The following is a 21174-nucleotide window of genomic DNA, read 5'->3' as shown; positions in this document are numbered from 1 at the left end:
ACGCGGTGCCGCTTTTGGGGGTGCCGTTTGGGATCCCTGGAAAGCCCCGGCTGCCGGGGGCTGCAGCCCCTTAGAGGAATCCCCCTCCAAAGCTTCACGGATGTGAGAGTGCTTGAACTGTTTTAATGCATCGGAACGCGCAGGATTCTGCCGTCCCGGAACCTTTTACTGCCAACTCCTGCAATGTTTCTGATTAAACAAACGAACAAGCGCGGGCCCGCCCTGGAAACTGGGATTTGGTTTCTGGGAATCGCAGCCCAGGGCGCTGGTGCCCTCTAGTTTTCCCGGCCGTATTCCTTCCTTTAATAACGGATTTCTCCGGTGCTTTTGCCCCTGGCCTGAGCCGCGGCAAGGAGGGGACACTGCCTCAGCCTGTGGGATGGGAGAAGAGGGAAAAAGTCCCGCTGTTTTTCACCCCTGCGCTGCGGAGGGAAGAGCCAGCCCGCACATCAGTGCAGTCACTTGTGGCCGGTCAGAGGCGGGCTGAGGGGCACAGAGCCGTGGGCTCCGGGCTCTCCGCATCCAGCGAGGGGGATCCTCGGGACCCCGGCGCGCAACAGGAAGGATCCTGGGGATCCAGCCCCCACGGGATCCCCGCACTCAGTGGGGGAAACGATCCCAGGGATCCCCGCACTCATCTCCCCGGGCTGATCCTGGGGATGCCACCCCCGATCCCGTGGGATCCCGTGGGCTCCAGGGGGCGCCGCGCCTGCGGCTAGCGCCCCCCTGCGGACCGGGCCGGGCGCTGCAGCCCCCGCCGCCGCCGGGCGGGAACGTACCATCCTCGCCGTGGGGGGAACAGGTCCGGGGAAGGCGGCCCCGCCGAAGCCCGCCTCACCAATCGCTCCGACCCCTCGGTCCGTTCGGCACGGAGACCCCGTTCGGTCTCGCCTGACCGCCGGGCCGGGCCGGGGACAGCCCCGGGGGCGCGGCTCCCCCCCCGCGCCCCGCATGGCCGCGCCCGCGGCGCCCCGCGGGGATGCCGGGCCGTTGGCGTGGAGACGCGCGGCGCCTCGCGGGCCCCGCCCCCGCTGCGCGCCCATTGGCGGAGAGCCCGCGGCGGGTGCGCTGCGATTGGCCGGCGGCGCCGTCGCTCCTCGGCGGGGGCGCGGCGGCGCACGGCGCCCGCTCATTCATTCCCCCCGCGGGCGCGGCGCGGGGGGGGCGATGCACCGGCGGGCCCGGGGCCGCCGAGCCCCGCACCGCCGAGCCCCGCACCGAGCCCCGGCCCCACGAGCCGCAGCCGCCCCGCGGCCGGCCCGGAACGCGCGGGCTGGACGGGCGGGGGGCCCCATGGGCCGGGGTTAGCCCGGCGGTGGCGGCAGCGGCGGGGGCGATGCGGGCGGCAGGATGCCGCGGCTCCCGGTGAAGAAGCTCCGGAAGCAGCTAAAGCTGCTGCTGCTGCTGGCGCTGCTCACCTCGGCAGCCTGGTTCACCTACCTGCACATCAGCCTGGTGCGCCAGGGCCGCGCCCTGCGCCTCCCCTTCGCCTACGGCAAAGGTAACGGGGCGGGCGGGGGGTCCCTCGGCAGCCCTCGGAGCGGGGGCTCGGGGGGCTTTGGGGGTCCCCAGGGAGTGGTGGGTCCCCCCCCGCCACTCCGGGGTACCGGAGCATCTGTGCTTTGTGGGTCCCCAGGGAGTGCCGGGGCTCCCTCCCGCTCTGCGCTCTCAGAGCACCTGGGGTTTGGGGATCCCCAAGGGGTTTGAGGGTCCCCCTGCCACGCTGGGGACCCGGAACACCCCCTCAGGGACATCCCCCCACCCCCCGCCTCATTTCCAGCGCTGGCTTTCTGTCCCGCATCACCCGCGTGGGTTCGGGGCGAGCGGGACCCCTCCGTGGGCTCCGCGCCCCGGCGCCGTTCCTTCGGGAGAAGGGGACACCCCGGAGGGTCCCCAAACCGGCCGGGGCGTTCATCGTCCCCCCTCGAGCCGCTCCGTCCTCATTTCTCCGCCCGCTGCCTTGGCTGCGATGACAAAGAGGCCATTTATGGGCGCTCGCCGCTGCTGGAAGGGGCGATCTCTTCTTTGCCATCCCTTCCCGACGTTCCCATCCCATCCCAACCCTCCCCATCCCAACCCAACACTTTCTCAGCCTGTGCTTCTCTACTGTAAAAAAAAACCCAAAAACCCAAAATTCCTTTCTTCTGCCGCCCTCGGAGAGCGGCCGGGATGGATTCCGGGATGCTCCGGAGGGACAGGTGCCCTACGGCTCGGCTTCGCTCCCGGTTTTCCCGTGGCAGACCCCCCCGGGCTGCCCGGGCAGACAGACACAAAGCCGCTCGCAGGATTTGCTGGGTGAAACTTGAGCCGTGGCGTTCTGGCCGGGACTGACCTCGCCGTCCGCGTTTTGTCCTAAAAAAATTGAGAAGGGGTCGGGATTTCGCGCCTACGGAGGGAGGGAAAGGCTTTCCCGAGGGGGTCAGAGCGGTTCCCGGGAGGTTGGCAGAGCCTCTCGGCTGGAAAACCCAAAGTTTCCGAGCGGAGCAGCAGCATGATCCTGCAGATTTTTGGGCCTTATGGTAAAATCGGGATAATGCGAAGGAGCGAGGCAGGAAATGAGGCTGCTGAGGGAGGGGGGGGGGCGCCGGGGGCTGCCGGTTCCCTGCGGGATCCTCCGCGCTGGGAAAGCCGCAGGGTCCGCCTGGTGTTCCCGAGGGGATGTTCCCTGTGTTCCCACCGTTATCCCGAGGCGCTTCCCCCGGCGCCGCCGTTATCCCGGTGCTCGGCACGGCCGCGTCTGGCCTCCGGCCGGACCGGCAGCTCCGGGCAGGGGGGAAATGATGGGATCGCTGTCCTTATCCCTGGGAAAACCGCGGATCGGGGTCCCCCCGGGTGTCGGGGTGCAGCCGTGGCTTTCCTGCCGGGAGGATGCACAGGGATGCCGGGACATTCCCGGGCGCTGAGCCTGGCAGGTGCCTGTCCCTGCGTGCCCTGCATCCCGGGATGCTCCAGGGGGAAGCCATAGGTTTTGCTGTGGGGAGGGAGGAGATGCCCAGCCGGGAATGCCCAGCCCTCTGGGAATGAGGGGTGCTGGGCTTTGGTGGGGAACCTCTGGGAGGTGGGAAGAGAGATGGGAAAGGGCATTGGGCGTGGGAAGTGCTGCCCCTTGCCATGGGGAGCGCGGGCACCTTCCCTGGCTGAGGTGTGGAGAGGTAGGTGATTCTCCAGGGAAAGCTGGATCCAGCCGTCCAGGGCAGGACTCCAGATACTGCTCCTTGCACTGGGATTGTCCAGTGGGCTCCTAAAACCTGGGTGAAGCACTGGGATTTTCCGGTGGGCGTGGGAAAGGCAGAGTTTAGGTCCCACTTGGCCTTTCTGGACACAAGGGGTTGGGTGTGGAGGTCATGCACAGACGGACCCTCATCCCACTGCTGCCGGAGTGGGAGAGGCAGGGAGGGGTGTAGGTGGAAAAACACATTGAATGGAGTGAAAAAATAAGGAAAAAAACCAAACCAAGAAACAAAAAACCCCCCCAAATAGATCTTGGGAAATAAACCATATTAAGGAAAAACCTTGTTGCGAGGGTTTGAGGGAAGAGCATCACTCCAAGGGTCTGTGCACCAAAAGGAGTTTGGGGATGACTTTTGGATTTGGCCACCATGAGCCAGGACCTGTCTGTCTGTGCCAGGGGTGCTGCCCGGTTAATTAACAAGGAAAAAGGTTAATTGCTCATCAAACAGGGTGTCAGTGAGCAGCTGGACGCTCTGGAGGCTGCAGGTGTAGGGCGTGAAGATTTTAGGTACTTTTGGGGGCGTAAATTGGGGAAGACCCAGCCAGGTGGGGTTGGGAGCACAGTGGGATTATCCCAGGGCTCCGGGTGTCCCCTCGGCCCAGCCACTGCTGACAACTGGAGCTGGAGCATCCAGGGGCTGGGCTGGGAGCTGTGCTGGTCCCTGATAAACCCACCCCCTCTTTTCCTCATCTTCTCCAAGTAGATAATTAGCCTCCTCTGCCTAATTGAACACGCGGATTCCTCATTGGAAGTAATGAGGCCATTACGGTGCTCTCCCGGCTGGAAACCGCGCCGAGGCAATGGGGTGGAAACGCGGATGTGCCAGGTGGAAAGGGAAAGGAGAAGGATGAAAAAGCAAAGAAGAACTGGGGAGAAAAATGATAATAGAGCCCTGAAGTGGCTCACTGCGGGGGGGTGTGGGGTTTGGGGTTTGCTGGGATTGAGCGTGGAGGGAGTTGGCGGTGCTGGAGTGGGGGTTTGGGGTTTTGGGGGAGCACGGGATGGGTGCTCAAGCCAGTTCATGGATGAAATGGAGCTCTCTCTCCCTGCTGGATGTGGCATGTGGATGTGTCACCCCTCTGCCCTGGTCCAGAGGGCTCCCAAAACCCCCTGATCCCGAGGCAGCGGTGGGATGGATGCTCTGTGTCCTGTCCTTGGCTGTTCTCCCCTCAGGCACCCGTCTTTGGGGAGAGCAGGAGGCACAAGGTTTGGGATAATGTCTCCCTCTGGGATCCATCTCAGCACATCCTTTGATTTTAATTGGGAAGCTGGAATGCTGCAGCCTGCTGTGGGGCTCATCCTTTTCATTGGGGATGCCGGGAGCAGGTAGGGAAGGGGATGAGAAGAGCCCTTTGAAGATGAAGGGGCAGTGGGACTTGGGAACTGGGCTGGCAGCTGCTTTTTCTTCTCCTGGCATTGCCCCTATCCCTGCTGGAAAAGGCTGGCTTCCCTGGATGGATCCAGTGCCAGGGAAAGCAGGTCCCATCCCTGCTGCTGAAAGGGAAGTTTGGAGCTGGGGGAACGGGCTGGTTTGGGTGTCACTGGGGCCCTTTTCCACATGGGAAACCCTTCCCGGGCTGCCCCAGGCTCCATGCCCTGCCCCTCTAGGCTGCCCAAAGGGAAAAATTTGGCAGCTTGGGGTTTTGGGTTTTTCAAAAGCAAAAACGTGGCTCTTGAGAGGCACGAGTGGCTTTGAGCCACCCCAGGGTGGTGGCACCTGTCCCCAGCCTGGCTGTCACCCGGCCCCCTTGGCACCCAGAGGGTCCCCAAAACTGTCCCTTGAGACCAGGGGGAGGTGAGGGGCGGCTTTTCCCGAGCAACAGGAGCTCTTTGCCTCGGTGTTTGGGATCTTTATCCTCCCCAGCACTGCCCTGGATCGCCCCTCCGTCCCTTTCCTGTGCCTGCAGCTGGGCCTCTCCAGAGCTGCTCCTTGGGGTGTCAGTGGCACTGGCAGGACGCAGGGATTTTGGCTGGATGAGGAGCCAGGTGGGAGCCAGCTGCTGGAAGAGGCTGGAAAGCTGGAACTGGGATGGTGACCCCACAGGCAATGCAGAGCTCAGAGGCTGGAATGCGCCCTAAAATTCCCAGCGTTTCGCCGTGACCTTCCCCGGAGGCCGAATCCCAGGGAGCCAAATCTTTGTGCTGAGGGCTGTGAGTGAGCATCATCCCTGTTGGGATGGAGCAGGGTCTCGTGGGAGCTGCTCCAGCTCTCTTTGGGGCTGGAGCAGGTGGGACTGAAGGGCACTGGATGCACAGCAAGGGAAATGGGGGAATTCTGGGAGCTGTCCAATCCCAGGAGGGATTTGAGATCCTGATTATCAGCATGGAAGTGTCGGAGCCACCTCTCCTGGTGGGTGTTTGTCAGCTGGAGCGGTCTCATGGCAGCTCCATCGCCAGCCAGAGCCATTCCGCATCGATTTCCATGCCTCCAGCTGAGAGGGCTGTCACGGAGTGGGAAAACAGCAGCAGAGGAACGGGGGAGGCAGGGAGAAATCCCCCTGGCACTTCCAGTTCCCTCTGCGAGTCAGTGACAGATCCCAGCAGGCAGCAGTGCCCGAGGGAGGCAGGGCAGGGGTGTCCCGGGGCTGGTCCCGTGTCCCCACGGTGGTGACAGACCCCATTCCCCATCGGGAATGTCCCTCTGTCCGGGGGCTGTGGCCAGGGATTTTGTCCCGAGTTTTTCCCGGCACTGACAGGGACATTTGGTGGTGTCGATTCCTTTTGCTCCCAGGCCGTGTCCTCACCGGGAGAATTTGGGAACGGCACCTCTGGGTTTAATGAAGGCGCTGCCACCGCTTCTGCTGCAGCTGTGTCGGGGGTTGAAGTGTCACCTCCCTCCCTCCCTCCCTCCACGTCGCAGGGCTTGGAAAAGGGCCAGGAGAAACCCCGGCAGGGAAGAAAGGGGCTGTGTTTGGAGCTGGGATGTGAAAGGCTCTCTGTGCTTCCCAGCAGAGTTACAGGGCCGGGATCACCGGGAGGCGCTTCTCCCATGGGAGGCATCGCTCCGTGCCCTGCGTGGGTCCCTCGAATCCATGGCCTCCTCCCCAGGATGAGGATCCTGGCTCTCTGTCTGGAGGCTGCTGTGACTCAGAGCTGGTTTGTGCCATGGTTTGTGCTTCCTGCCCCCTCCTCGCTGCTTCCCAAAGCATCAGCGTCGCTCCGGGGAAGAGCTTTTAGTGCTTCCATCCCCTCCCTCAGCATCCCCATCCCTGGGAGGAACTGGAATCCTTCTCCCTCCTCTTCTTCTCCTGCCTCTGAGCTGTTCCTCCTGCAGGGCTGTGGTTGGGCCCAAAGGAGCTCGGGATTTTTGGGAGCACTGCCCTTCCCCACCCCTTATCCCCGTGTCGCTGGTTCCCAGTTCTTCACAGCCTGACCAGAAGTCACTTCCCGATATTTAAATTGCCAGGGAGCTGCATGGAAGCCCAGAAGCCTTTTCTGGAGCGTTCTGGTGCATCTGCTCCTCCCTGGAGGTGGGAGCCCCTCGGAAGGGATGGGGAGCAAGCGGGGGGCTCGTGCCTGTGGGTCCTGACAGCTCCAAGGATGAGCCTGCCCAGCTTGGATCAGCTCCTGGTTTTTGCTCCAGTTCATATCAAACAATCTCCCAGCAGTTCACCGTCCTGACACGGCTGAAGCAGGATGGCCGCATCCAGCCATCCCTCCGGATGCAGCCAGGGATGCTGCTGGCTCAGGTTGCCCTGCAGGGAATTTTGTCTGTGGCGGATCCCACGGGAGGCGGGTTTATCGCCCCCGGGGTCGGGAGAGACTCCCTTGGGTGGGTACCACGGAGCCGCTCCCGCCTCCCGGTCCCTTGGGAGCGCCGAGCTCCACGGATCGGTGCGCCGGGAATGCCGCCGTCCGTGCGTGGAACGCAGGAGACGAGCGCTGGCTCCGGTGCCGCTGCTCCCCATCACCCTCCTCGCGGAGGGAAGAGGGATGGATGCGGGAATGAGGCTGGGCGAGGGGAGGGGGCAGCCCGGGGAGCTGCCAGGAGCGAGCCGGGGCTGCCAGGGGCTGAAGAATGGCCGAGAGCAGAAGAAGGGGCTTTAGAGCTTAATTTCCTGTCCCTGCCGTGGGGATGGGATTTGTGCTGCCATCTCCAAGGAGACGCCGGCTGCGCGGCCACTGGAATACTAATGGCGTGGGAGGCGTGTGGCGGGGGGCTCCGGGCACGCCGAGCCCCTCCCTGGCTGTGCCGGTCACTGAGGCCGCTCCGTTTTGGGGAGTGGGAGCCCCCAGGACTTGCTGGTGGTGGGAAGGAGGGTGTGGAGGGATGGGGACAGCTTTCCATACCCTTGGGACTGGTGTGGTGACCCCTTTTCCCGCAATTCCCGTGGTGAGGAGGTCACTGCTCAGCTCCACGTGGAGGTGGCTGGTTTTTGGGGACCCAGAGGTGATTGTGGAGGTGGCTCTTGGGCACCCACCTCTCCAAGCGTTGCCCTGAGCTTCCCTCGCCTCTGGATTGAACTGTGGATCCGTGCGCCGGCAGCGATGGCTGAACCGCAAGCTCCCCCCATCCCCCTGGGTTTTGGGGTGGCAGAAAAAGAGGATATCCCCCTCCAAAGTAACATTTTCCAAGTGTGCACCATTGTTTTGGGGGTAGTTTAAAATTCCCTGCCCGAGGAAAAGGAGCTGCAGAGGGGGAGTCAAAGTTTGGGGATAATGAGCTCGGCGCAGTAACGAAGCTGGTGGGTCTGGGAGCAAGGTTGTGATGTCAGTGTGATTTTGGAGAAGGACGTGGTTTCGAGGGGATGGTGTCCAGGGGGGTTTGGGGCTGGTGTGCTCTTGGCGGAGCTGTGGGATTTGGAGGGGCAAGGAAGCAGGGATGCATCCCTGAGGGTGGAAGGACAGCAAGACCCCAAGAGCTTATCCCGGCATCTCTGATGTCAGGGGCCGGGAGCTGTGGGGGGTGTAATTAAACCTGCTGCTGATGAGCTGCTGCAAAGCTGCTTAGTGCAAATGGAACGAGGGGAATTGCAGCCAGAGCCCCTCCCCACCGTGTCACCCCCCCTTTCCACATCCCTGTCCTCTGGGAACGGAGGCAGCGCCTGCACCTCCCCTTCCCGGTGCCGGGGGTGTCCCCAAAAGAGGTGCTGGGATGGGGGGGGCCGCGGGCTGACCCCTCTCCGCTCCCCTGGCAGATGGAGAGAGGCCGGGGGAGGTGACGGATGCCGGGAGGCGGCCGGCGGCGGCATCGGCGCAGCGCAGGAAAGCCGAGGATTCCAGCGAGAGCCGCGAGGAAGATCCGATGGTAACCGGGGCGGGAAGGGGCCCGTGGAGGTGACAGCTCTTGTCCAGCTGAGGGGATCCAAGGGTTCCGGGGCTACATCGGAACCTCTGATTCTGCCCAGTGGCCCTCACAGTGGATAAACCCTCTAATATCCCATGGGAGCTGTACCCTCTAATATCCTCTAATATCCCATCCCCCCCAGTGCCCCACACTGTGCTCCACGTGCCCTGTCACAGCTTCCCTGAGTAGGGCCCAGCTTCATTTGCTCTGCAATTCCCCCTTTTTCTGGGCCAAGCCACCTGCTCCTGTGTGACCTGCTCTGTCCTGGACTGGAGAGCCGCTATTCCCCAGGTGGAGCGCTTGGAATTGTAGCCACGAGGACAGCGTGGTGTCCCCTGTCCAGCAGGTCACCCAGCCCCTGTTGAGGGCCCGGCTGTCCCTGTCCAGGCTGTTGTCACCAAGAAGCGTCACAGCAGGGCGGCCAGCTGGGATGGCGGGAGTGGGAAGCCACGGGATGTTCCCTGCCCTACCCCAGAAGTGCATCACTCCTCAGGAATAAGGGACAGATGGACAAAGGAGGGACCTCAGGTGCTCAGAGGAGGCACAGGCTGGTGCTGGCTAAGGGCAGAGGGCGCAGCAGGAATTGCATGCTGGCTTTTCCTGGGAGGAGGGAGAATCCTTCCAGTGCGCCTGGCACGGAACCCTCCCTCGGAACCCTCCCTCCTGAGGTCTTCCAAGGGCACTGCTCCCTCCTCGGGGGCTCTAATGAGTTTGTTTAGGCAGTTTGCTAATTAGTTCCCCGGCACTGTGCATCCGAACGGGCTGTGCTGCGGTGACAGTGCTGTGTCTGCCCGAGGGGGTGGGGGAAGAGGGGGATGATGCTCCGGGGAAGCTGAGGAAGAGGGGAGGAATGCCCTGGAGGGGCTCCAGAAGTACCTGGCTCTTCCTTGTCACCCGTCAGTGAGCTGGAGCTCACTTAATCTCTCTAAATTACAAGATGCAAGCAATGGGATTATCCTAATCCCCTTTAAAGGAGGAGCGGGAGTGCAGCGACATCCCGCTTCCTCTGCTCTGGGTGTAGAGATCACCTCTGTGCTCTTAGGCCCAAAATCCCAGCAGCCCTCAAGGCTGGCCAAACATTTTGGATGGACAGAAAACTCACTGTCTTGGAGAGGTTTTGGCAGAGGAGGGGGAACAAGTTTAGCTGGAACATTTTGAAACTGCTGCCTGCGACACCTTGCCAATGTGCCTCCTCCCGCTTTCCTTTGCCGTGAGCCGTGAAATCTTTCGCCTTGGTTTGGCAACGCTCAGAATGAGGTATTTAGATCCTGGGGTCCTGGGATGGTTTGGCTTGGAAGGGATCTTAAAGCCCATCCAGTTCCACCCACTGCCGTGGGCAAGGACACCTTCTGCTAGCCCAGGTTGCTCCGAGCCCTGTCCAACCTGGCCTTGAGCTTTTCCAGGGATGGGACAGCCACATTTTTCCTGGGCAGCCTGTGCCGGGGCCTCACCACAGATGCACGGAGACACCCCACAAGTATAGGATGTGCTGGCCCCAATCACCCATCCCATCTCTCCCACAGAATGACGGGCAGGACGCGGATGGCTGGTTTTCCAGAGGCCAGCGTTCCAGCCGAGCCAGCACCTATCCCAAACTCAACCTGACCAAGCAGGCCTTGCCCTGGAGCGAGCAGGTGGGTGGGCAGGCAGAGCCTGGGGCGATGGAGGAGGAGGAGGAGGAGCAGCCCCACTCAGCTCCCTCTCTTCCCCCTCAGTACAAAGGGAAGGCAAACCTGCACGTCTTCGAGGATTGGTGTGGCGGGGCCGTGAGGCACCTGAGGAAGAACCTCCACTTCCCGCTCTTTCCCCACGTGAGTCCCGGGAAAGGTGCTCGGGGGTTGGCGGGAGGAGGGCCCAGCCTTCACTCCCTGCGTCTCCAAGACTGGTCCTCGAGACCTCGGCTTGCAGGCTTTGGCTCGGGGGGGTGATTCCCAGCTGGAGGAGAGGTGGGTGGTGACGGGGCCACCTCTGTGCCGGGGTGTGGGAGCCCGGGATGAGGTGGAGGAGGTGATCCGTGCCCGTCTCCTCGGCAGACCCGCACCACGGTGAAGAAGCTGGCTGTGTCTCCCAAGTGGAAGAACTACGGGCTGAGGATTTTTGGCTACATCCATCCCTTCAAGGATGGTGAGTGACGGAGCTTTTCCCCCACGCAGCGACGTGGAGACGCCGTGTCCTTCCCCTTCCCGGCCACGGGAGGAAAGAAAGGCTCTCGGAGATGGTCCCCAAAGCCTGGCTCCTGGGCAGGAGGGTCTTTCTGGAGCAAAGCCCCTTTTTCCTGCGGCTTGGAAGGGAGGCAAGGCCCTGATGCCATCCAGGACAGATCCTGGGGTGGCCCCATCCCTGTTTCCCCATCTCACCACGAGGCAGCAGCACCGAGCCCACGCCACCCCCTGTCGCTCGGTGGTGTGACCCTCTGCCCCTCTGCCTGGCTCTCTGCAGGGGATTTCCAGTTTTCCGTGGCATCGGATGACAACTCGGAGTTCTGGCTCAGCTCCGACGACAGCCCCTCCAATTCCCGACTGGCCGCATTCGTGGGCAAGGTATGGCGTTACCCCTCTGCCCTGCCCTGCTCCAGGGGGAAGGATCCACCTGTGGCTGTGCTGCGGGCAGCTCTCCTGCCTCTCCGCTCCTTTGGGAACGCCAGGCTGTCTCAGCCTGCTCCCATCCCTGGCCGGGCCTGGCTTGGCTTCCAGAGGAGCCCCTCGGTCCCTTCTTGGCTGGACCTGCTGAAGACCGGGGGATGTAATATTTATTCCTGGATTTTCTTGGGGCTAATTCCTATAACGGGAAGCTGTTTGGGTTTTGTTGGGGTGTCCTGCTGCTCTCACGCTCCTCCTTCCTTCCCAGCTGGGCACCGAGTGGACGGCGCCGGGAGAGTTCACCAAGTTCAGCTCCCAAGTGTCCAAGCCCCTGCGGTGAGTGTGTCCTGGGGGATCATCCCGTGGGGATGGAGTCGCTGGCTCTGGCCTCCCTGGGCCGTGATCCTTTCCCAAAAGGCACGTGGGGCTGGGCTGGACCCCACATCCGTGGTTTGAAGGGGCAGGTGACGAGGTGGGGACGGAGCTGTCCCAATGTGCCCCCGGTGCCACGAAACCCCTCGGCAGTGGAATAGGGAGCAGACACCCTCCTCAGCTCCCTGTCTCCTTGCCTCAGGAAGGTTTTACCCACCCGTGGGCGGGTCAGGGAGGCTTTCCCAGGCTGGCCCTGGGCTCTGACCGCCGTGTCCCCAACCCCTGCAGCCTCATGTCCTCCCGCCGTTACTACTTCGAGCTGCTCCACAAGCAGGATGACCGGGGCTCGGACCACGTGGAAGTTGGGGTGAGTAAATGCCCTACCCCCCCATGCCAGTGCCAGGGCTTTTCCCATGCGTGTTCCAAGTGCTTTCCTTACCCTGGAGCAAAGCCACGGTGTCCCCCTCCCACGGCTGCCCGTGGGGACAAGTCGGTGTCACCGTTTCCCTGGTTATTCCAGCGCTGGGATGCACGGAGTGCTGTTCTCCTCTCCTGCTGGTGGTTTTTGGGCAGCTGAAGACCCCTGCCATGGCATTCCCGTGGACAGGAAGAGCCCGGAGCAGGCAGGTCCCACCTTGCTGGCTGCATCCCAGCAGTGGGAGAGAGGTGGCCGAGGCGATGGAGCGATTCCCTGTTTTCTCCTTTTTTCCCCCGCCTTGGAATTACCACGGGTTTCGAATCTGAACTTGCCTGCCTTGGCAGCGCAGCCCTGGCAAAGCCTGGAGCGTGTGTCAGGGGCTCAGGCTGGCTGAGGGGAAGATGTTGGCTCGTTAGCAAAGGTTTCCTTTCTCCCGAGAACTCGTTAATCACTGGAGTCACTCTGGTGCCAGCAAAGCATCGGGGGAGGCCGGCACCACCCCTTCCTTGCTGGCTGCCTCCCTCCCTCCTCCCCGGCCCCTCTACCCCGATAAGATCTGCATTTCTCCGGGCAAAACACAAACGGTGGGGAAAACAAATGGATGGGGGAGACGTTTCTGAGATGGGATGTTTTCGCTGGAGGCAGGGAGCGAAGCCTTTCAGCCGTGCAGGGAGAGACAACAACAACAACATCCACAACAAAAGCAGGACCCTGATGTGTCTCGCCCCCGAGGGCTTTGGAAGGGCTTGTCCCGACAAGGGCTCCAGATTGGCTTTTAAAATGCTGGAGTTAAATCAGGGCAGGCGGCTCTGGAGACCCTCTTAAATCAAGGCAAGCTCTTCTTTATTAAGCACCGGAGTGAGGAAAGGAGTCCTTTGGTCGCAGGGCTTGTGACAGCCCCAGAGGGAAGCAGCATCAGCCTGTATCCTACCCACAGGAGCCATTCCCTCTCTAGCTCTGCAGGGATCCCCGCTAATCCCAAACCCTGCAGGAAATGGGGCAGGATCAGCCCTCTCTCTCTCTCGCTCCTCTTCTGCAGGGAAGTTGCTGGGAGCTGTGGACAGGGAGGAACCATCCTGGGGTGCCGGGGTTCATCCTGACCCTGCATCCCTCCTGCTCATTCCCCATTGTAATAAATACGATTCACCAAATTCGATAAATCAAAATTTTTGAATTTTATTGAGAGACAAAATGACAGTCTCCGATAGCCACAATTAAAAGGGACAGCGTCGAGCCCGGGATCGGCGCTGGGTGATGACGGTAACACACTCTGTCAGTATGTCACCCCCTAAGTTCACAATTTGGGTCTCCAAGCCGCGGATTTTTATAGTCTCTCGCTGGGGACCGGCTGAGACCGTGAGACTCGTGCCTTGAGGTATCTTCATTAGATATTCATGTCCGTGTCCGGGGTCCGATGAATAGTTTCTCGAAGGCAGAACAATGTCCTGATGGCCGTGTCTGGAGAAGTTTTTGGAGGTGGTAACTTCGGGCCCGGAACAGATAAGATAGTGATCTGATACAATCAGGCGATCATCAGAGCACCCATCTCCCGTTTCCGTCCTTTTGTGTTGCCTTTGCAAGGTTCTCAGCAGCGATTTACTCGATTTACTCGTGTCTCCTCTGTGCAGCTGCCGTCCCGGTTAACCCTGTATACACTTTTCGGTTCATAGATTTTAAACTCTATTTCAACTAAAATCTTTTTACAAGATATATTCAGTTACATTATTTATTGTTCAACACGAATTAACTTTAGGACACATATTACACCCATCTCCTTTTATTTTTTTTCCCAGTGGCGAGTTTTCCTCCCCAGCCTGAAGTTTGAGGTGATCGACTCCTCCTACATCTCCCTGTACACGGGTAAGGGCCAGGTGCCTCCTGCAGCCGCAGCCAGCCGGCTCTCCAGGGGCTGCACGTGCTGGGAGAGAGGGGAACGAAAGCAGAACCCGGGAAATTCGGTCCCGGGGTGACATCTCAGCCTCCGAACCCCCCCCGCCGGATTTCTGCCTGGCGTGAGGACGGATGCTAGGGCTGCAGCGGGGTGGGATTGATGCTGGGAGCAAGATGAGGTGCTGCTAAAAATGGGAGGTGGAGCCGCAGCTCTGCTGCTGCTCCAGCCTCGTCCTGGCTGCCAAGACCCCTCTGGCTCCGGGGCCTGGCCCTGAGTTACGAGGAGCTGTCGTGGAAGCGGGGATGGATGGCACAAGGTTTAATTAAATCTATAGATCTTCTGCTTCCTGCCCCTGCCCTGGCAGCAGGAAAGGGATTGATGGATGGGTCCTGCCCCGGCGCTCCGCACGGAGCGGGAGCGGCCATCATTCCTGCTCTGGAAGTTGTCGATAAGGAGGAGGGGGCAGGCAGGATCCGTGGGGAGAAGAGGGATGAGGGGTGCCAGTGGTGCTGATGCGGGTGCCCGTGAGATGGATGACGTGCAGATAAATCCCTGTCCCTTGGCAGCGGCTCTTCCTGCTTCTCCTTCCTGCTTCCCGGCTCCCTCAGAGCCAGCAGCACCCTGAGGCAAAGCCGTGTCACCCCTGGGGAGCCCATCCCTGGTGGGGGCTGCCAGCAGCAGGCAGAGCTCCCTCCTCCCTTCTCTCCATCCTCCCTCCCTCCCTCTAGACTTTTCCAGGGCCTTCAGCCCAGCCCCAGCCAGCTGCAGGGACGCATTTGGGAAGCCTTTCCCTGCCACAGGAAGAAGGACTTGGGGCTTGGGAAGGGGGAATCCTGCTTGCCTGTGGCTCTGCAGCAGGCAGGGCTTCCTGGGAAGGGAGCAGGGTGACCTCCTGCGGGAGCCTGGGGGTGGCCGAGGGTGACGTGCCACCCTTGTCCTCATTAGTCGGTGCAATACTCATTAGGCTGATTAGTCAGGATGGCTGTGGGAGGGCAACACTGCCATCCCCGGGAGCAGGAGGAACGCATGAGGAACGAACGGTGCTGCCAGCCCTCTTGGGGGATTGGGAAAGGCTCCCCTGGAGGGTGCTCCGGGCTCAGCCCCGGCGCTGTCCCGCAGATGAGTCCGCCCTGAAGATGAACCACGTGGAGCACATCCCGCAGACCTTGGCCAGCCACAGCGGGAGCCACCTCTGGGAGGCACAGCGGGACGAGCACGGGGCCGACATGCTCAAGGCCGACCCCAGGGACACGTTCTTCCTCAGTAAGTGCCTGAGAGAGCACCCACGCCGATCCCCGGCGGGGTTCGGGCGAGGAGAAAAGGCCTGGGTCATCCCTGCCCGGTCTGCCCGTCTCCTGAGCGGAGGCATCTCTGCTGGGGTCTGTGGGAGCACGTTGGGATGCTTTGGGCTCCTCCGCAGCGCCTGCCATCGAGGCGTCCCGCGTGGAGAACGTGCTGGTGCCCTGTGCCTACAGCCCCACCTACGTGGTGAAGGATTTCCCCATCGCCCGCTACCAGGGCCTGCAGTTCGTAAGTGTCACCCTGGGGACGGGGACACGGTGCGGCCCAGGGCAGGGGTGTTCCCACCCGGGTGAAATCCAGGAGGAAGCGTCCCTCGCTGGAGGCTCGGGCTGAGAGGGTTGGGGTTGAGGTGCTGGGGGTCACTTTGGTGTCGGTGATGGCCCCCAGCTCCTGGGGGTGACACGGCGCCATCGCCGCCCCAGGTCTACCTCTCGTTCGTGTATCCCAACGACTTCACGCGCCTCACTCACATGGAGACGGAGAACAAGTGCTTCTACAGGGAGTCCCCCCTCTACCTGGAAAAGTAGGTACCGGGGGCCGGGATTTTGGGGTGCCGATGTCCCCAGTGCTGAGGTGACGCACCCTCAGCCACATGTCCCTGTCCCTCGTGGAAGGGCCACCCCAGGCTGGCTCTTTCCCCATCTCCCAGGCGTGCAGCAGCTTGAGTGCTCCTGGATTTGGGAACCCCGGGTGCACCCCCTCAGCCTCCCTTCTCCCGGGCCCTCACCTTGCTTCTCCATCCCCAGGTTTGGGTTCTACAAGTACATGAAGATGGATGAGGAGGAGGAGGATCCGCGGCAGCGAGCGTTTCTCTTCCTTGGCTCCGACAGTGAGTCACCGGGGGTGGCTGGGCACGGGGCCGAGCTCCCGGCGTCCGCGCTGGCAGCCCATCCCCTCGGAGCCGTGGCTCAGCGGGATGACTCCGGCGGTGCCAGAGGCTGCAGGAGGGCTGGGCTGCGCAGAGCAGCGTCCCTCCGAGCCCGCCTCCGAGCATCCTGCTTGGCATGGCAACAGGGCGATGTGGGATGCGGGAAGCAGGGCACTGGACTGGGATTTGCTCTCCCTTCAACGTCTCGGCAGTGGGCAGCAGGAACCAGACCCAGTGTGGGATCTGGGGGTGTCCATGGAGCCCCGGGGGTGCTCCTGGGGAACCAGAGGCTGTTCGGAGCCTGCCTTGGTCAGTTTGCAGCTTGGCAAAGCCCTGGCAGGTCAGGTATTGCTCCTGGACGGAGTGGAAGCGGCGCCACGATTTGAGGTGGGGATAAGTGGGAGCAGCTGGGGCTGCCAGCCCTGGTGGGTGTCCCAGCGTGGGCATCCCCTGCTGCCCCAGCTCCGCTCCCTCACCCCAGCCACTCACAGGCTCCTCTCCTGCTGGGATCGGGCTCTGCCTCCTTGTCTCAGCCTCAGGGTATTGATTTCTGCCTTTGCTCCCTAGATTTCCTGGAGGACGAGGAGGAGGAAGAGGAAGGAGTGGACAGCCCTGAGCCCACAGACCCGCCTCGTGAGGCCAAGGAGCAGAGCTTCGGGCCGGCACCCGGAGCCAAAGGGAAGGATCCGGCGCCGGTCACCGGGGATTTCGGGGATGACCTGGACTATTACAGCTTCCGCCGGCAGCGGGGCCGGGCGCGGGCCCAGGTGGGCACCCCCGGGCAGCCGGGGACGTGGGGCACATCCAGCCCACCGGCCGCCCTCCCGGAGGATCCCGCGCCGGAGCGGGGCCCGGGCCGGACGCTCCGTTGGCTGCCCCAGGACGAGGGCGAGGAGGACGAGCTGGAGCTGCCGGTCTCTCCAAAGCACGGCACGGCCCCGGGCCTCCAGCCCCGCCTCTCCGTGCCCATCTTCGGGGGCAAAGCCAAAACGCCGGGTCCCAGCAGGCCGGCGGCTCCCAGCGAGGCCAAGAAGCCCCGGAAAACCCAGGAGAAGGTCTACGTGACCCGGCTGCAGCCCGGGAAGCGCAAAGCCCCGGCCCAGGAGCCGGCCTTCCCCGGCATCTTCCTCTACCCAAAGCCTGTGAAGAGAGTCCACCTCCGCTCCAGGACCCCGCAGAAGCACCCCATCACCCCGGGCAAGCTCCGCGCCGTCCCTGGCCGCCGGAGCCCCTGGCTGCTGAGCAGCATCTCCAGGGAGAGGGACCCTGCCAGGCGGAAGAGCGGCAGGAGGTGGGACCGGCCGCCCAGGCAGCGGGCTCTGCCCGGCCTCCTCGCCCTGGGCACCGAGGGGCTCTTCAGCCACGAGGACACGACCCCTGCCGCGGGCAGGACGGCAGCCACTGCCGACTACAACTCGTCCGAGGCCGCCCGCTCCGAGGGGACGCGGGTGACGTCCTTTCTGAGGGCGTCGGAAACGACGGCGTCGCAGCAGGAGGAGGGAAAGGGCCAGGAGGAGGAGGAGGAGGAGGAAGAGGTGTCGGACTATTCCTACGAGGCGGGGGAGCTGCAGCAGGGCTGGCTGGAGGACTCCATCAACTGGCAGCGGACGTTCAGCGTCAGCTCCGTGGACTTCGAGCTGCTGCGCTCCGACTGGAACGACCTGCGCTGCAACGTGTCGGGAAACCTGCAGCTGAGCGAGAGCGAGGTGGTGGACGTGGTGGCGCAGTACATGGAGAGGCTCAACGAGAAGAACGGAGGGTGCGGAGGGAGCGCGGTGCCGGCGGGAGCCCGGCGGGGTTGGGTGCGGGATGGCGGCGATTTCAAGGCTTCCCTTCTCCCTGCAGGATCTACACCCTGCTGAGGATCGTCAACGTGGAGAAGCGGCGGGACACGGCGCGGGGGAACCGGTACCTGCTGGAGCTGGAGCTGGCGGAGCGGGGCCAGCGCACGGTGCGGCTCTCCGAGTACGTCTACGTCCTCCTGCACCAGGGCAAGCGGGACGACAGCGCCGAGGCCAACCCCGACGGGCTGGCCCTGGGCGCCACCGAGCCCCAGCCCAGTGCCTGGAGCATCCTGGATGGGAAATCTGTCCTGTGCCGGCCGCTGCGGCTCAGCTGGAGGCAGGACGTCATGGTGCACTTCGTGGTGCCGGGTAGGTGCCGGCGGTAGGACGCGGCTCCGCGGGGTCCGTGCTGCTCCCCTCAGCGTCCTCCAGCGGGGTGAGGGTGTCGCCTCCCCTCAGAAGGGCTCGGTTTGGCGGGAGGGGGTGCCGTGGGCGCCCCCCGTGAGCCTGAGGGACGCGTCTCCACGGCAGTGAAGAACCAGGCCCGCTGGGTGCAGCAGTTCATCTCGGACATGGCCGGCCTCTATGGGGCCACGAGGGACGCCAACTTCAACGTCATCCTGGTGGACTTCGACAGCGAGGACATGGACGTGGAGAAGGCCCTGCGGGATGCCCGGCTGCCCCGGTAACTCCCAGCCTGCAGCCTCGGGGTCTGGGGGGGCTCCCCGCGGTGGGACAGGTGCTCACACAACCTGCTGCTCCTTCTCCCCCTCCTGCACAGTCCCCGCCTCACTGCCTCTCCCCTCCTCCTCCTCTTTTTTGGGATTTAAACTACTTTTCCACGTGCATTTGGGGGTGCAGAAACTTGGCTCCTTGCGGGGACCTTCCTGAGAAGGCATCTTTCCCCGTGCTGGTAGTTCCTTGTCCCCTCCCGGCGCTACTTGCCTCGTCCTGTCTCCCCAGGTTCCAATACCTGCGGCGCACGGGGAATTTCGAGCGCTCTGCCGGGCTCCAGGCCGGCGTGGACATGGTGGAGGTGAGCAGGGACAGGGACCACCTCTGGCTGTGGCTTCTCTGCCGGGGCTCTTCCTCTCTGATTCCCCTTGTGCCTGTCCCCTCGCAGGACGAGCACAGCATCGTGTTCCTGTGCGACCTGCACATCCATTTCCCTGCCAACATCCTGGACAGCATCCGGAAGCACTGCGTGGAGGGGAAGCTGGCCTACGCTCCCATCGTCATGAGGCTGAGCTGTGGCAGCTCCCCCCGGGAGCCCAACGGTGAGCGGGGACCCCTTTCCAGCTGGGAACACCCCAAAACCAGGCCGTCACCTCCTCAGGAGGCGGCACGGGCGGGGATGGACCTGTGGTGGGAAGAGGGGTTGGGATGGGGAATCCTCGCGGCTCCCAGGTGGCGGGGAGAGCACAGAGGGGATGATGTGGGCATTTGGGGGTTCCCTCCTCTCCTCACCTCGTTGCTCCCCCCCCTCTCCAGGCTACTGGGAGGTGAACGGCTTCGGCCTCTTCGGCATCTACAAGTCGGACTTTGACCGCGTGGGAGGGATGAACACGGAGGAGTTCCGGGACCGCTGGGGCGGGGAGGACTGGGAGCTCCTGGACAGGTGAGCCTGGGGGGTCCTACAGCCCCTAAACCCCCGGGAGCAGGGTCGGCCACGTGGATTCGGGCACATCCATCAGGCTGGCTGAGGGCTGGATGATGGGGTGGTGAAGGGGAAAGCTTCCCTTTGGGAGAGGGCCGTGTCCATCCGGAGCACTTTCCCTCTGTCCATCCATCCCCTGGGCCCTGTCCCTGTGTCCCTCCATCCCCTGGGCCCTGTCCCTGTGTCCCTCCATCCCCTGAGCTCCATCCCTCCCTCCTCAGGGTGCTCCAGAGCGGGCTGGAGGTGGAGCGCTTGCGCCTCAGGAACTTTTACCACTACTACCACTCCAAGCGCGGCATGTGGAACGCCCGCAGCAAGAAGCCCTCCAAGGACTAGTGCCCAGCTCCCGCCGCGGTTTTCCTGGCGCTGGTGGCTTTTTCCTTAAGGGTCTAATTTCTTAGTCAGCGATGAATTCATTAACTCCTTAGTGTGCCGGTGGGTGCCGGGGGGCTTTGCTGGGTCCTGGAGGGCTGTGCCAGGCTGGGGATACCGGAGGTGGAATTGTGGCATCCAGGATCCTTTCGCTGCAGCTCCTTTCCTGCGTTGCCCCTCCCTAAAATACCCGGTACCTCGTCCCTGTGTCAGGCTGGGGAGCTGAGCTTTGGGGGGGGGTTAAGAACCCCCTGGGGCTGCCCATCCCCTCCTGCTCCCCTTCTAGGAGCCGTGGAGGGAAGGGGGGGTCTGGCTGTGCCCTGCACTCGGGACACGCCGTGGGTGGGGGGCAGAGCCCTGAGGCTGGCACTGCCCGTGCCAGGGGGGGCTGGGCTGGGGGGGACAGGCAGAGCCTGGAGCAGGTACGGGCAGATGATGTTTCCAAGCTAATTTCTGTGAAATTATGAGGTAGGAAGCTGTTTTCAGGAAGTTTTTTGTCTGTTTGGTTTGGTTTTTTTTTTGTTTTGTTTTGTTTTGGGGTTTTTTTTTTATTCTTAAAAAATTAAAATCAGTGTCTTGGCTGGGATTTCCCTCCACTCCATCACCCCCACACCCAGACAGGGATGGAGGGCATGGGAGCCAGGTTGGCCTTTGTCCCTTGGTCCACGAGGGTCCCCTGTCCGTGATGGGAGTGGGCAGCAGCGTTCCGTGCTGTTTCCACGCGAGGAGGAGGAGGAGGAGGCAGCGCCCTGTTTGATGCCCGGCCACACGCCCGGGCTTGCTGAGCCTCCGCCCCACACCTGGGCTCCACCCAGCTCCATGGGGGGCTGCCCTGGTTCCCTGTGCTCCTGCGTGTCCTGGCACACTTGTCCCTGCCCACCCCTGTCCCAGCTCTGTGCTGGTGCTTCCCCTCACCTGTGTCTGTGCCTGGTGGGTGTCTCTAGGGTTCTGCCTTGTCCCACCTTCTGCGGGCTCCTGCTCCTCAGCCAGGTTCCCTGTCTCTCAAATCCCCTGAAATAGTCTTGGAGTTCCCCCCCCCCCCCGAGTGTTTCATTTCCCATTTGCATCCCCCAGGCTCACTCCGAGCATCCCGAGTTTGAGGTGAGGATGGACAAGGGGGGTTCAGCCCCCCATGTGCCATCAGCAAGCAGCCACAGCTGGGGTTTTTTTGTCCCAAATTTGGTACCTGTGGCCCCAGGCTGTGCTGGGAAGGTTGTTTCTCCCCTCTCCTTGCCCCTACTCCCTGTTTTTTTTGCAGCACTTTGGAAATGCTTTGTTGTGGGTGAGGGCTGTGCCCGCTGCGCCGGGAGCCGGTCTGTGGCTGGGCAGAGCGGGTGGCCCCACGGCCCCCGGGCCACCAGTCCTATCCCAAAACCAGCCTGGCCTTAGGCACAGCTTTTCCAGCAGCTTCC

The 21174-nt window shown here is 62.7% G+C and overlaps 1 protein-coding gene across 1 annotated transcript; it reads left to right on the top strand.

Moving 5' to 3' along the window:
- Positions 1-1316: 1316 nt before the first annotated feature.
- On the top strand, positions 1317-20348 carry B4GALNT4 (beta-1,4-N-acetyl-galactosaminyltransferase 4). The gene is made up of 20 exons (XM_040068135.2): positions 1317-1501; positions 8371-8480; positions 10043-10153; positions 10235-10330; positions 10553-10643; positions 10959-11059; positions 11367-11434; positions 11759-11837; positions 13682-13748; positions 14899-15042; positions 15200-15309; positions 15504-15604; positions 15828-15910; positions 16517-17708; positions 17795-18102; positions 18265-18418; positions 18697-18769; positions 18857-19010; positions 19225-19351; positions 19612-20348. Exons 1-20 carry the CDS (start codon positions 1351-1353, stop codon positions 19724-19726), a joined length of 3435 nt encoding a protein of 1144 aa, XP_039924069.1. The 5' UTR covers positions 1317-1350; the 3' UTR covers positions 19727-20348.
- Positions 20349-21174: the final 826 nt, after the last annotated feature.

Source organism: Hirundo rustica, chromosome 6, assembly GCF_015227805.2.
Source record: "Hirundo rustica isolate bHirRus1 chromosome 6, bHirRus1.pri.v3, whole genome shotgun sequence".
In the NCBI taxonomy this organism is placed as follows: domain Eukaryota; kingdom Metazoa; phylum Chordata; class Aves; order Passeriformes; family Hirundinidae; genus Hirundo; species Hirundo rustica.
The sequence above is the reverse complement of the archived record's forward strand: the minus strand, read 5'-3'. Positions and strand labels throughout refer to the sequence as shown.